The 14,418-nt window shown below is 45.6% G+C and overlaps 1 protein-coding gene across 4 annotated transcripts in view; it reads left to right on the top strand.

Moving 5' to 3' along the window:
- Positions 1–510: 510 nt before the first annotated feature.
- DSP (desmoplakin) overlaps positions 511–14,418 on the top strand; it is a 60,100-nt gene continuing 46,192 nt past the window's right edge. For 2 of the 4 annotated variants that reach the window (XM_066579288.1, XM_066579286.1), the window contains exon 1: positions 2,503–2,976. In XM_066579288.1, coding sequence (XP_066435385.1) covers positions 2,777–2,976 — 200 coding nt within the window. In that variant the 5' untranslated portion in view covers positions 2,503–2,776. Of the gene's footprint in view, positions 540–2,502; positions 2,977–14,418 lie in introns of those variants that run through there. The other 2 variants (XM_066579287.1, XM_066579289.1) reach the window with 2 other exon arrangements.

Genomic DNA, 14,418 nt, shown 5'->3' with positions numbered 1-14,418 from the left:
ATGTAAGTATGAATGAATCAATAAAATCAATAGACTTCTGTTGGCTCCATTCACAGCGTATTATGCGTGCGTACGTTGCGAGCGTAATTTGCAATGAAATTACGCTTGTGTGAATGAGCCCTAAGGGGTTAATATAATACTTTTTACCATGCACCAGTGGATCCAGCTGAGTGTTACCGGAAAAACCCTGGGCCATCTCCCCTGCGCTCTCCCCTGGCGAGGTGTCATGCTTATTTGCACGTGCGCTTGGACCACAAGTGTGGCGACCTACCGGCAGTTAGGCCGCCCCCACCAGGTGAGTCCTCTTCTTTTTTTTTTTTATTTCTTTCTTCTTATTCCTGCAGCGCTGTCTTGCTTTTAATTACCACTTATTTTGCAGCACTGGTCAGATGTGAAGGATATCAGATGAAGAGTAGAAATGACAAGGCAGGTATTTAGAGGCTTACAATGCGGAAGCTGTGTGAGACTCGCTAAGTGGCAGCGAGACAGAGAAAGTCTGGAGGACTTCTGTCTTGGACATTCATAATGATGAACACAAGGTAGGACAAGGCAACTCAGTGGGCTCACAGTGTAGAAAGTTTTTCTCTGCAGGGGGCGCAAACAGTGGCATGGAGTGACAGTGGGGAAGGGGGGGGGGGGTCTGGTAACCGGTTCTGCTTGATTTTCTTACTTGACCACAGATTAGTGAATTGACTTTTTTCCAGCTCTGTGTTTTTCTCCAGTCATGACTTCACTTCCTTGCAAATAGCCATTATGTTCAGGGAGGGGCAGGGCTGGAGCTCTGAAAGGAATTTGCATGGTTCAATGCGAGCTTGTGTCTCTGATTCTGTAGAGGCACAATGGGAGCACATCTGAAATTACCTGGATAAATTTGATGCCTGCAAATAGTTACTCAGCCGACAAGGTCCGCTGTGCACTACAACTCCCATCATCTGCCTCCTATGCAGAGGTGAATTCGGGTAGGAATAGTGGATTTTGCAATTTGCGATAATATGCGGTTCAATCAAATGCATTACAGAATTCTCCCACTTAGCGGGTTGAAATCGCAGCATGTTCTATTTTATCGTGGAATCCGAGTCATAGAGCCGATTGGGCACTATGGTCGTGGATATACCCGCAGCCTATAACGCAATTACATTGAGTATGAGCTGCGGGCACCCACGTCATCGCTAATCGTCAGTGTGGGAAATATAAGCAAAAAAAAGGTGTACTGCACCTGTGTGAGTACGCTGTCATATGCAGTACATCACGTGGAATGTGCTGCGGGCCTCCGCAAATGGATGCCGCATACAGCCGAATGAAAATACAAGAACTCTTCAAGTTTTTATTGCACCTTACGGATGTTCGATGTGGACGCTGTTGCTGACACAGCAGATATCAAGTTGGTAGCCCCGTTCTGTCCAGATAGGTAAAGTCCCCTGGTGCAAGCACAGAGTCATGACTGACTCCTAGGTTGGCGTCATATTATACCATTTTCTTGGCAGACAGTTTTTGCGGGGTGGTTTGCCATTGCCTTCCCCAGTCATCTTTACCCCCCAGCAAGCTACTCATTTTACCGACCTCGGAAGGATGGAAGGCTGAGTCAACCTTGAGCTGGCTACCTGAACCACGCGGGAATTGAACCTGCAACCTTTAGGTCATGAGCGAGAGCTTAGTCCGGATGCATCCCAGTAAATCATCTATTATGAATTCCACTGCAGAAGTGTTACCAATGGTGGCCATATCAAACATCTGTAAGGCTGAATGCACACAGCCGGGTCGGATTCCACATGTGGGATCCCACAGCGGAATCAGACTCTGTGCCGGCCAGTGATCTCCCGCGTACGTGTCCGGATTGGTCTTCTCTGTGCTGTGGATGTACTGGCCGGCACTCTTGCAGTGAATGCTGCTCAATTGCGCCGGCGATGATGCGGATCTGCAGTGATTTCGGAATTGCTATTTCGGAATCGCAGTGGGTCGAACAGCTTCCCTTGCCTGCAATGGAAGCCGTGCGTGCGAGTCCCGCACAAAAATAGAGCATGCTGCTATTCTTCCTCTGCAAGCGGAAATCAGAAGTAATTTTCGCTCGTGTGCGTGGAAGAATCATTTTACATTGCATGCTATAGACAGACACCCGCCGCGGATTCTGCAGCAAATATCCGCCCGTGTGCATTGGGCCTAAGGTGCAATAAAAACTTGAAGAGTTCTTCTATCTTTTCATGTCCCTCTGGCTCTTGTATGTCAGTTCATGTAGGAGTAAATGGCCTTTACTTTTGCACCATTCCTTCTGAATCACCCTCTACTTTATAGGGACAGCGCGCCATGCTCAGGTGAATAGAGATGTCATATTTGCGAGGAGGATGCAGGACTGGAAGAGCAGATATTAGGGCGTTGCTAGTAATCACAATACTTCTGAAAGAAAAAACACACACAGAAACAAAGGTGTGCCCTTGGCGTTTTCCCAGGAGAGGGCTGGGTAAGACCTGCCACCTCCTACTCCTCCCGTCTCTTGGTTGACACTCTCTCTGGATACAGAGGCACAGAGCCGTAGAGCTGCAGGAGGGAGCTCTGTGCCTGTGCTGCTTCATTCCTCATACTAGGCGCTTACACTACATTCATTTCGGCTTTACTATTGTCTCTACTTTTGCTACACTTCTTGCCAAGTTTGAGAGTTGTGGCCTGGGATTGGGCTCGCTTTACCTGTCCTCCCGCTCGCTTCCACCTTCCACGCCTGCAGATCTAGATTACTTTTCCTTTCCAAGGCGAATGCTTTGTTGGCTATAGATCTGACATCAAAATGAATATTAACGGAGGGTCTCATACCCGGATCAATACCCTCGGCAGGCTCACCAGAGCCGAGTCTGGCCCGGATCTAACCAACCGGTATGAGATGAACAACCACCAACACAAAATGGTTGTAGGCGATGGAGGAATTATGCCGCAGAAGACTTACTACGTCCAGCAGTCATACAGCGAACACACCGGCGATGGCTATGGGTGAGAAACTTAATGAATATTCAGTAATTAACGACATAGTTGCCCGCTGTCAGTAGTACAGGATTAACAGCTGGCAATAGTTCTTAAAACTCATCAGGAACTTCCATGGCATTTAATAGATTGAATTCTAGAAAGGCGACTTTAGCAGCGGATGGTTGTGCGTCGTGTAGAACTGTCACGTAGGACGGAGTGGCGCAGTTTGCAATTTTGATGCTTTTTTTTTTAAAGCCAGGAGCGAATCCTAAAGGAAGAGGAAACGTCGACTACTTCACTTTTGTCTACTTACACTTGTTTTGGCTAAAAAAATTACACTATCTGAAAGTGAGCGAATGACCAATTGATACTATGGGAAAGGCAGCCTATGCTAGCTCTATCTAGTATATAGTACCAATAAGGCTAGGTTCACACAGAGCGGATTTGCAGCGGTTTTTCTGTTGCAGTTTTGCCGCAGAAGAACCGCTTCTGTGGCAAAACCGCTTCAAAGGTTAATTTGGGCTAGCGGATTTTTGTGCGCAAGCGTTTTTTCCGCAGCGCTTTTTTACTTTTTGCCGTGGATTTGGCTGCGTCCATATCTGCGGAAAAGACAGAAGAATGGACATGCTGCATCTTTTAAAACCGCGCCGCAGTTGCATTTCCACACTGCGGCTGTGCGGGAAAAAATCCGCACTGTGAGAACAGCTTTTTGCCAAAACTCATTTGTGCTGCATTTCACTGCAAGCGCAGTGCTTTTGCCGCAGTGCGTATATGCAACGGCAATCCGCGGCAAATCCGCCCTGTGTGAACCCAGCCTAAGAGCCCTTGATGTCTCCGGTTCCCGAGTCATTCCTCATTGTCGCACGTTATAATTAATTCATATTACAGGCCTAGTAATCTGGTGGGTAAAATCAGCATTAAGGCCTGTTTCCCACGACGATACGTAGGGAATAGAACCCATTGATTTCAATGGGTTTGTTCATATAAGCATATTTTTTCTGTGCATTTTGGCAGAGCACAAAAATCGGCGCAGCACGCTCTTATTTTCCTGCACATAGAAATCAATAGGGATGCATAAATGCGCACGAAATAAGCTAGGCGATGGTAATAGGCTGCGTAATTGTGCAGGAAAATAACGCATCTTGAACTCATTAGACTAATTAGCCATTTTAATGCATTGGTGCGGGGTCTTTTGTGCACACTCAAATGCGCATGCAGAAAATACGCTGATGTGCACCAAAAGGCAACATCCATTCTGCAAATCTGCATGCACTCATGTGAAGCCAGACTGAGAAAACTATATTTTTTACATAAAAGTTTTCATTATTATTATTTTTTTTTTGCACAGGAGTAAAAAAAAACTGCATTATGATTTTCCAATCGAGATGAAATTGTGTTTGTGGTGACTTTGCATTTGTCACATTTGTCATTCGCTCTAAGTGTATCATTAACTATAGTCCAGAGTGGTGCACACGGTTGGCTTCTGCTCTCGAGGAGGTCACCAAGCTTTACCTGCTAAGAATCATTGACTATGCAAATGATGTAAGTGACACCCGACTACAATTGTTTTTATTGCTCGCTGCTTTGTTTTGCTCTGAAACCATTTTGCAATGAGGTTGGGAAAGTATTTTGCACTTCTTGGAAAAGTGTAGCCCAAGTGCCCCCCCTCCCCCCAAGGTGGAAGAGACAGGTCAGGCCTGGAATGAGATCACTGGGAGAAGCTGCTGAGCTGTCTGAGGAATCTTTTTGTTTCTGCCCTGGCATTCTCTCAGGAGGATGATGTGTCTGGAGGAGGTTTGGCAGGTCACTTTATACCTTTCATTTTCCCACAAGCTCTGATGAACTCCCCCATGTAGGGAGACAATGTCCAAACAGGCTTCTGATTTACTGCAGCTTTTGTTTTACTCTATTAGATACATTGTATCATCACGGTTAAATATTTTTGTTACAAATGTTTTTTGTTTCTTAAACTTTGTATCAACTTAAAGTTGCTTGATTTAAGCCCCTCCCTTTCTGCACTGAGCAGCTCGGGGGTCTCCGGATCCCGGTTACCACTTCCACAGGGACGGTGCTGTTGGCATATATCCGGCACGTGGATGGATTGGGTATCAATCTGTACAGCGGTTTTATATATACATCTTACTAGTGGGATGTGAACGAATGGCACCGGCCCTGCGGTTATGGCCTGGATTCCTGCGTCATGTATGCGTTACATGCTCCCTTCAAGTAACTTTAGGCCGGATTCATATGAACGTAAATATACGTATTCAAGGGCGTTTATGCGGAATGGATGTTGCACATTGGCGCGTGCAAGTGCATGTTTTACTATACTTTTTGCATGCGTAAATCGTGCACATTTGTGCTACCAAAAAAACACGCTCCTATTCATTGACCTGGGCAAATAAGTCAATTGGTTCAATATGTGCTATTTTTGTGCGCAAATGCTCAGGAAAATGGAACATGCCCACACAAAATACGAGCATGCGAACGAACCCATTGAAATTAATGGGTTTTTTTCTCTGCGTATGGAGTATGAAATACGTTTGTGTGAATTAGCCCTTATGCAAAGATGGAAAACCCATGAATGTAAGCATATTTACGTGCGCTGCATATTTCATCATGATGGGTGTTACGTTTTACACACTGCATTTTTTTGCACACGCAAGCCCTGAATATATGCGCGCATGCAAAAAAAGCAAATATGCTCCCATTGATTTCAATGGGCAATTAAGTTTAATATGTGCAATTTGCAATACTCACAAAAATAGAGCATGCGCCATGTTTTTTGGGTGACTGAAATGCGTGCGCAAAATACGCTCATATGAACAAAACCATTGAAATCAATGGATTCTACTTATGTGTATTGCACTTGCAAGTTTTGCATGCGTAATATGCAACGCAAGTACTTTGTGGTGATCCCCTCAGAAAAACTCATCTGTAGGTCAATAAGGAATGATGAAATGCCATACAGTGGGGGGGGGGGGGGGGGGTGTTGTAATGGCTTCTCCTCACTTAGGGTCTCCTTTTTCAAAGCACACTAGGCGCTAAGTGAGGTTTTGTTTTGCATGCATTATGCCAAAAGCTTCTCCATAGGACTAGAAAGACACGTGAAAAAAAGTGCAAGATAATGCCATAGTACTGCGGATAATGCCACGGGCTGACATGGGGCAGGGCTGCTATCAAGAAGGGTTTCTCTGCTGACCTCATTGTACTAAGACAGCTGTTGATAAGGTATCCATATCAACCAGAGTAAGACCGGTCACATGGGAGCAGCGTGTTTGCGAAGTGCTTTTTTTTTGTACACGAATTGGCGCATTTTACTGTACCTTTTGCGCACACAAGGCATGTCCGTTTGCATGCGTCAAAAAAATGCATTAATTAAAATGGGTAATTTAGTCTAATGAGTTCCATATGTGTTCTTTTTCTTACGTGATTACGCAGAGTTTCACGCATCTCCTAGCGTATTTTGTGCACATTCCCATTGGCCTCTATGGGGACTTTTAGAGCACAAATGCACAGAAAAATCGGTAATCTGTCAGGATCAGCAGATGTGGACCATGTATGACATAGACCAGTTTGGCTTTAGGCTAAATCCAGAAGCGGCACATGAAGATCCTCAGTCTTCACCCTTTAATCGCACTAGTTGGGATGTGGGCTTCACTGTTGGTCCCCAGGCCATTACGTGCCAAGTGGTCTAAGTAATATGGCAGCTGACACTGCAATAGACCAAGGCACGGTACCGAAGGGTGTGAACAGAGGTGTCATCGGATCAATCTTGGTGGGGGCGGACAGCGTAACTTCACAATAAGGAAGAAAATCGAGTCAGGACACACAGAACAGGTGTTGGGGCAGGCTAGAGACAGAAGAATGGTTAATCCAACAAACCGAAGTCAGGAGTGGAGAATGCAGCGGGGTCTTGAGCAGCTGAAGTCAGACACTGGAGAATTGGTAAAAATGATAGAGCATCTTAAGTTGGACCTAAGCTCAGGCACCTTCCTTAGGGGGAGGCTACCAGATATGCTGGGCCTTTAAGAGCACAGGCGTCTTTCAACGTAGTTTCATGACGGATCCTCCGGTTGAAGGTTCGGCTACAGATTCGGCTCAAAGTACTTTTTTTTTTTTTTTTTCCGTCTAAAAGCCAGTCGGCTAAGCAAAAACCAAACGGACCCTATTATAGTCAATAATGTCCGTATGGTTCCATCATAAGGCGAAGCAGTCCGGCCATTGGGATTCCCCTTTCTGCTCCACGAATGGCGCAGGAAAGTAGAACCCCAGATGTGAAACCACCCTAAGCCATTGATAGAGACAGATCAGACACTTGAGCTGGGCATCCCCATGAGCAAGGAGAAGGCGCACCATGACCGCCAGTGGGGCAAGGAGCGGTAAACTGGCATCCGCAAACTGTAACCTAATCTCGGAGTGTATAAAACCAGCCATGGCAATACAGAATACTGGAATGGCCCACACCAGCTTGTATTGACTAACCTACATAACGCCTGCAGATGTGTCATCCATTAGAAGGTTCAGTCGTGTTATATCTTGTAGCTCAATGGATGCAAACAAATGGCGCAGTCCCTGCCGCCGTGGTCCCTGATAAGAGCTGTTTCCTTCTTGTCGCATGAACACTTTTTGGACTATACAGTTATGTTAATAGCAGCAGAGTCGCTCTTTTTAATGGAGTTACTACATTGGTTTTCGATTATGCTGTTGTATATGTAAACAAGTGATGATGGAGAAGAGTCATCTAGAAAGTCGTAAAATGATCAGCTGGAAACCAAACAAGAACATTAGAAAGAAGCTTTGGCATTTTCAAACTTGCTTGGGGGTAGGGCGAGGTACGGAGGCCGCTGCGTCTATGATGCGGGTGTATTACATGCCCCTCCCAGGCCTTTCTACCAAGGCTTTTGGAAGTAGCCAAGTGGCAAGACGTCCAAGCTGTACAATTAAATATGTGTCTTGCTGTTGGCCTTGCGGTGTGTCTTGAGGAGTGCCTTGCGCTGTATGAGTTAACTGTTGCTGTTTGTGTGACCTCACATTCCAGGATGGCTCCCTGTCTTCTTATCTGCATTTGATAAAGGCCAAACTGAGCAGTAAATCTTTAACTCTGCTTGTGTCCATTCCATTGTTGCTTCTCTGCAGCTGCGTGGGTTTGTCCTGTGGTTGCATACCATGGACGTACTTCGTTTTTATTAATATAGTTGTAGGCCAGCTTCACTTTAAAACTGGCGCGCTCAATACGCAGAAAATAGATCCCATTAATTTCAATGGGTTCATTATTACCATTCTCGGATTTTGCACGCGCATGTCGTTTGCACAAAAAAAAGATAGAACATGTTCTATTTTTCTGCATATTTGCACACCCAAGGTCCCCCAATGGGGACCAAAGTCAACGGGGTTTGCGCCGATGCATGCGCAATACGCAAGGACGTGTGTGAGACATTGTGCAGGAAAAAGAACACCTCTGGAACTCATTAAGACTAATTAGCCATTTCAATCATTTGTTTGCCACAAGAAGATGAACGTACCTCGCAGGTGCCAAAAGTACAATAAAATACGCCGATGCAAACGCAAAAAAGCCTAATTCATTCTGCAAAAATGCTACGTTCATGTGCACGCAAATATGCATACCCTCGTGTGAAACTGTCCTTAGTCTGGGAGATGTAGATGTAACGATTAGAGATGAGCGAACGTACTCGGTAAAGCACTACTCATCCGAGTAATGTGCTTTATCCGAGTACCTCCCCGCTCGTCCTGAAAGATTCGGGGAGCGCCGCTGCTGACAGGTGAGTTGCGGCGGGGAGCAGGGGAGAGCGGGCGGGAGAGAAGGAGAGAGAGATCTCCTCTCCGTTCCTCCCCGCTCTCCCCTGCAGCTCCCCGCTCCGCGGCGCTCCCCGAATCTTTCAGGACGAGCGGGGAGGTACTCGGATAAAGCACATTACTCGGACGAGTAGTGCTTTACCGAGTACGTTCGCTCATCTCTAGTAACGATCCTTCCAGATCCATGCTAATCATACTTCCTTATTGTAGTACGTGATATGATCTTTGCTCCCTGACTACTTTTTATTATGTGCTAGTATCAATAACACAGTAACAAATGACTCCTCCCTGGTGCGAGCCGGTTATATGGCCGGAGATATAAATGTAATATTGATAGCAGAGGTATAACTTGAAGCTTCTGGGCCCCAATGCAAAACCTGTAACAGGGCCCCCAACTATAATGCTTTATTCATAGTACTGGGGTCTCCATATGGAGAAGAGAGACCTTATGGGACCACTAAGGCGCCTGGGCCCGGGTGCAACCGCATCCTCTGCATCCCCTCTAGGTACGCCCCTGATTGAGAGTATGTATTATCAAGAGAAACTAAACTTATATTCAATGGGGTCCATTCGGTGGTGATCATTTCGTCATAAATCGGACCTGTTCGGCCGGGGATTCCTCTTTCCTGCTCCCCAAACGCAGCAGGAAATCAGAACCCCCAACGCTGATGTGAAAGCAGCCTGACTGTAACTGATTGCGGAATGTTTCTTGTTTAACCCTTTCCAATCCAATTTGTATGCTGGTTTTCCTGGGGGGGCTTACTCTTTTTCTGCCGTTATACAATGGCGCTATCTGCTGGCTAAAGCCAGTACTGCATGAGGTGCCCGTTGGATAGGCTCCAACAGCAGAGAGGCTGGCAATATACAGTAAGAGAACCCAGACACACGTCTTCCTACATCGGAGCTGTACAGCCTTAAATCATAATGTCTTCAGAGGTCAGACAGTGGATTGGAAAGGGTTAAGCCCTACATATCCCCTTATTGTTCACAATATTAAGTATTGGTTTCTTTGGATTATAAGAAGGTGCTCTATATTGCACAACTAAGCCTGCCTCACACAGCAGCGCTGTAAAGTGCCGCGATATTACTTTCACAGCGGAGTTCAGCATAGCTCATTATGGATGAGGTGCGCTAAATGTCAAAAATAGAACAGACTCCGCTCGAAAGTCGCAGAGCTTTCCAGAGCGTCCGTCTGAGAGGCTGCATTGAAAACAATGGGAGCGTTATACTGCGATTACTGCGGCGCTGTAAACACTGCGCTAATCATGGTAAAAAGCGCCTGTGTGAGGGGGGGCCCAACTTGTGTTCTGGTCATTTAGGGTCTGATTTTAGGTGTTATGAAGCCTCTGGCTGCACATGGCCATCTTCATGCATGAGCTAAGATCTAGAAATACTGGTACAAATGGTTCTTTTTTATGATAAAAGCTGCTTTTTACACAATATGTCTATGAATTCAGCTCTCACACAGGCAACAAAACATGACTGGGCCATAACCTTATCGAGATATCAAGCCAATGTCAACATGTACTCTGTCAACTTTGTAGGAAAGCTTTGAATTACTCCCATTTCCTGCATAACGACTCTACTACTTCATAATAGAATACCAAAATGAAGTGCTACTATAATAGATATAGCCAAAAAGTCAAATCAAAAACCATTTGGCCCCCACCAGACATAAGGGCCCAATATCAGCTGCTGCTTGTGCAGCCCCCATTGCTACACCCTGTCTACCGGTCAGCAAACCAATGAAAATGATATATATACACTGGCAGTTCAAGAAGCCTAAAGACCTGTAGGTGGCAGGGCAATTCTGTCCTGCGGTACTCTATGTATACTGAATAATGGATTGATGGGCTACTAGGGCAGGTAAAGACATTGCTGATGGATGCGCATACAATCCTCAATCTGCATCTGTGAACAATATTAATCTTTAGCTGAGAAGCAACCAGTACATTGGCCTTGGGTAGCATCATCAGGGGTAGCATCATCGGCTGCAGCATCATCAGGGGCAGGTCTAATGTTGCTCCTAGTATTTTTCACATTGGAAAGGTAACATTTTTATCCCTCTCAAATGCAGACTTGGACTGGCCCACAGGTGAACGGGTTTTACCTGAGCCCAGGGTTCGTTTCCCCACCCCCACCCTTCCCCCACGGTAGTCCCTGAGCCAAGGGTGAATCCCAACCCCCCACCCACCACCCGTCCCTGGAGGGGCCCTGAGCCAGGGTGGTTCTCCAGCCCCACATGTCCTGCACATATTGGGTAAAAAGGAAGTCTACCCATTTCTGCCCACTCCATTCTCCATATACTTCAATGAAAACAGGGCCACATGCAAACACAGCCACATTTCCATTGAAGTGTATGGAGAATGCTGCAGAAAAAAATTTGTGAGTGGAGAACAGGTATTATTTGCATGTAACTGTACAAGGGGCCCCCAGAATGAATTTTACTGATGGACCTTGGCCACCCCAAGTGTACTTCTGCTAGTTTGGAGTTATTTTGGGCAATGGCCAATAGTTTCTTAGACTGTATGTTTTTGCATAATACCAGCAGGAGTAACTCCAAAAAGAGAGCTGGCCTGCAGTTGTAGGTAACTTTTATCCCTTACAGCATTCCTGTCAGCCGAGTGCTCCATAAAGAGTCGCCATATTAAGGAATTTCAGTTTAGAAAATGTTATAATATTTAACACAATGTGGAGCTTTAGGGAAAAAAATGTTTTTTCTGCTAATGGTCATTTTTTTTTTGTCTACATTGTATGCGATGTATGGGAAGTTGACTCTGCAGAGGAAGAGAATGGGAGATCTTCTCGAATGCTCCATTGCAAGTGTATGCATTATCCTATAATCCATGAACAACTTTATGTATCTCTTAACCCATGACACATTTGTAGCCTGTTTCACGTTGCAGTGGTTACAATTTCGGCGAGTGTTTTTGCACATGTGCTTGTGTGAAGAAGCCCTAAACTTTCTACAATACAGTGCATATAGTTGTTCTATAGTGCATGTGAAAATCTAGACAATTGGGTGGATGGCCAAGGTCTATCACTTGTAGCCCTTCAGCTCTACCGGATCTTTGATACTTACTTTATAGCTATGTCCAGAACAGTTAATCACTTTGATGGAACTGTAAATATCCCGTGATCTTCTCTTCTTACATAGTAATGTTTACTTTTTAAGCTTCTATGCGACATGGACTTTGAGTTGACCGAATATAATTTGTGGTTGGCATTGTCTATACAACACTACCTGCATAGGTTAAAGGAGAACTGTAAATCAATCATTCCTACTGTAATCAGTCTTTGAGACTCACTAATGAAGAATGTTCTTACCTGGATATGATAGGACTATTGCTTTGTAACAGAAGTTTTAACTGGCAGGTTCCACAGCCCAATATTCTGGCCCTTGTGAAGGCTCTGGTGTGTCAGATTTGGTCGAAGGGCGGCTGGCATGTATTCAATAAACCATTAGCACGAGGAGCGTAGCTAAAGGCTCATGGGCCCGGGTGCAAAAGTTTATCTTGGGGCCCCTAACTTCTCTTAACTTCTTAACATAGAAGCGTAACTTGGAGCTTCCGGGCCCCAATGTAAAACCTGTAACAGGGACCCCAACTATAATGCTTTATTCATAGTACTGGGCTCTCTATATGGAGAAGAGAGGGCTTATGGGCCCCCTAAGGCTTCTGGGCCCGGGTGCAATCACATCCCCTGCATCCCCAATAGTTATGCCATAACTTATGTTAATATGCAATGGACAGTTTAATGAGCACGTTCTTCTATATGGTAGAAGTTTTGGAGGTTGTCTGCTGTGAGGGTTGGTTTTGGAGAACCCCTATGCTGCATATTTCACAGACCAAAAATGCATACGCCCGTGTGAATGAGCCATGAATGTGACTACTCCTTAACATTCGCTACATGTATATTAGCACTTTTGCGCTCTTTAGCTGTCTAACGTAAGTCTGGAATTACTGAACTCCATAAGGAATTCCTCAAGCAAGCAAGATTCCCTCCCCCCCCCCTCCCCTTTTCCCCGTGTGACTGTATGGTGCTGGGATATACTGTGAGAAGTAAGTTTATACTTATGGCCCTATATAATGGTAAATCTGTTCTACATAAAAGGGGAGCGTACGATACAAATACCATGAAACACATATGGGGGGATTTATGAAACTGTCTAAAAGCAAAACTGTCTTTTTTGCCCATAACAACCAATCACAGCGCAGCTTTCATTTTTGAAGAGCAGAATACAAAATGAAAACTGTGCTGCAATTCGCTGCTACGGGCAACAAAGTCCGTTTTGCTTTTAGAATATGTTTACAGATAACGGAAATGCTGTGGATTCTCCTTGGCAAAATTCGCTGCATTTCCATAAAAGACACCCCATCGGTATGGATTTTGAAAATGAGCTGCGCTTCTGTAGCTGATTTCAGAAGATACCGCACTCCCATCACCTCCGAGTCTTCATGCTTTCTGCAATTCCCTCAGTCTGGTGTGTTTTTGTATGCGCAAATACACTGTGTATTTGCGCATACAAATAGGAACACAGATGGGCCCATTGATATGCTGTGCAAATACGCAGTGAATATACAGGTTTTACTGCATATTCGTGCGGCCCATTTACTTCAACAGCCCGCTACAGTGCGTAATATGCACCAAAATAGGTCTGCTGTGTATTTTTTTACGCGATCACACACCACATGAAGGCGTACGGCCATGTAAACCAACACCTTGAAATCAATGGGTTCTATTCACTGCATATTACGCATGCAAAAGATTGTGCTTGTAATACGCGGTACAAATACACCCGTGTGAACGAGCTCTTAGTGGTTCAAATTTATAGTTCAGCATTACTCTATCAAGGGAAGTATTAAAGTGGCATTACTAGCAGAGTCAGACTAGGCTTTCTTGAAGCCATCATAGAAGAACATTTTTGAGGGCCCACCCTCCACCCGTCTACTTTTATTGGTATAGTAAACTTTGTTATTACATACACAGAAAATATCAGGTTGTTTGTGACTCCTACCAGAAGAAATAGATCCTAATGATGACTCCGATGTCCACTCTAAAAATGGTTGCTTTCTGCTGCACCTCCAAGTCCATTATTGTGTCAGACTCGCCGGGACGTAACTATAGGAGATGCAGTTGCACCCAGGCTCAGGAGCCTTAGGCCTCATGTCCACTTGCAAATTCTGATTTAAAATCCGCAGCGTTTTTCCTGCACGCAGATCCGTGCCCCATAGGGATGCATTAGACACCCGCAGGTAGTTAAATACCTGCGGATGTCATTTTTCCCTGCAGGCGCGGGTCCACGTGCAGGAAAAAATCCGGACCATGCTCCCTTTGGTGCGGGTCTCCCGTGCGGACGGCTCCCGCAGGCTTCTATTGAAGCCTATGGAAACCGTCCGATCCGCGGGAGACCTAAAATCAGAATATACTCACCTGCTGCGAGCCGTGCCTGTCTTCTCTTCTTCCTGGCCGGATCTTCTTGCTTCGGCCCGGCGCATGCGCACGGCACGCAGCCGGCGTGCCGAGCACATCCGCTGGGCCGAAGAAAGAAGATCTGGCCGGGAAGAAGGGAAGACACGCACGCCCCGCAGCAGGTGAGTATATTCTATTTTCAGCGCTCATGTCCGCGGGGCAGGAGGGACCCGCTACGGA

This window comes from Eleutherodactylus coqui, chromosome 9, assembly GCF_035609145.1.
Source record: "Eleutherodactylus coqui strain aEleCoq1 chromosome 9, aEleCoq1.hap1, whole genome shotgun sequence".
NCBI lineage: Eukaryota > Metazoa > Chordata > Amphibia > Anura > Eleutherodactylidae > Eleutherodactylus > Eleutherodactylus coqui.
Note: the sequence above shows the minus strand (reverse complement) of the source record. Positions and strands in the feature narration are given on the sequence as shown.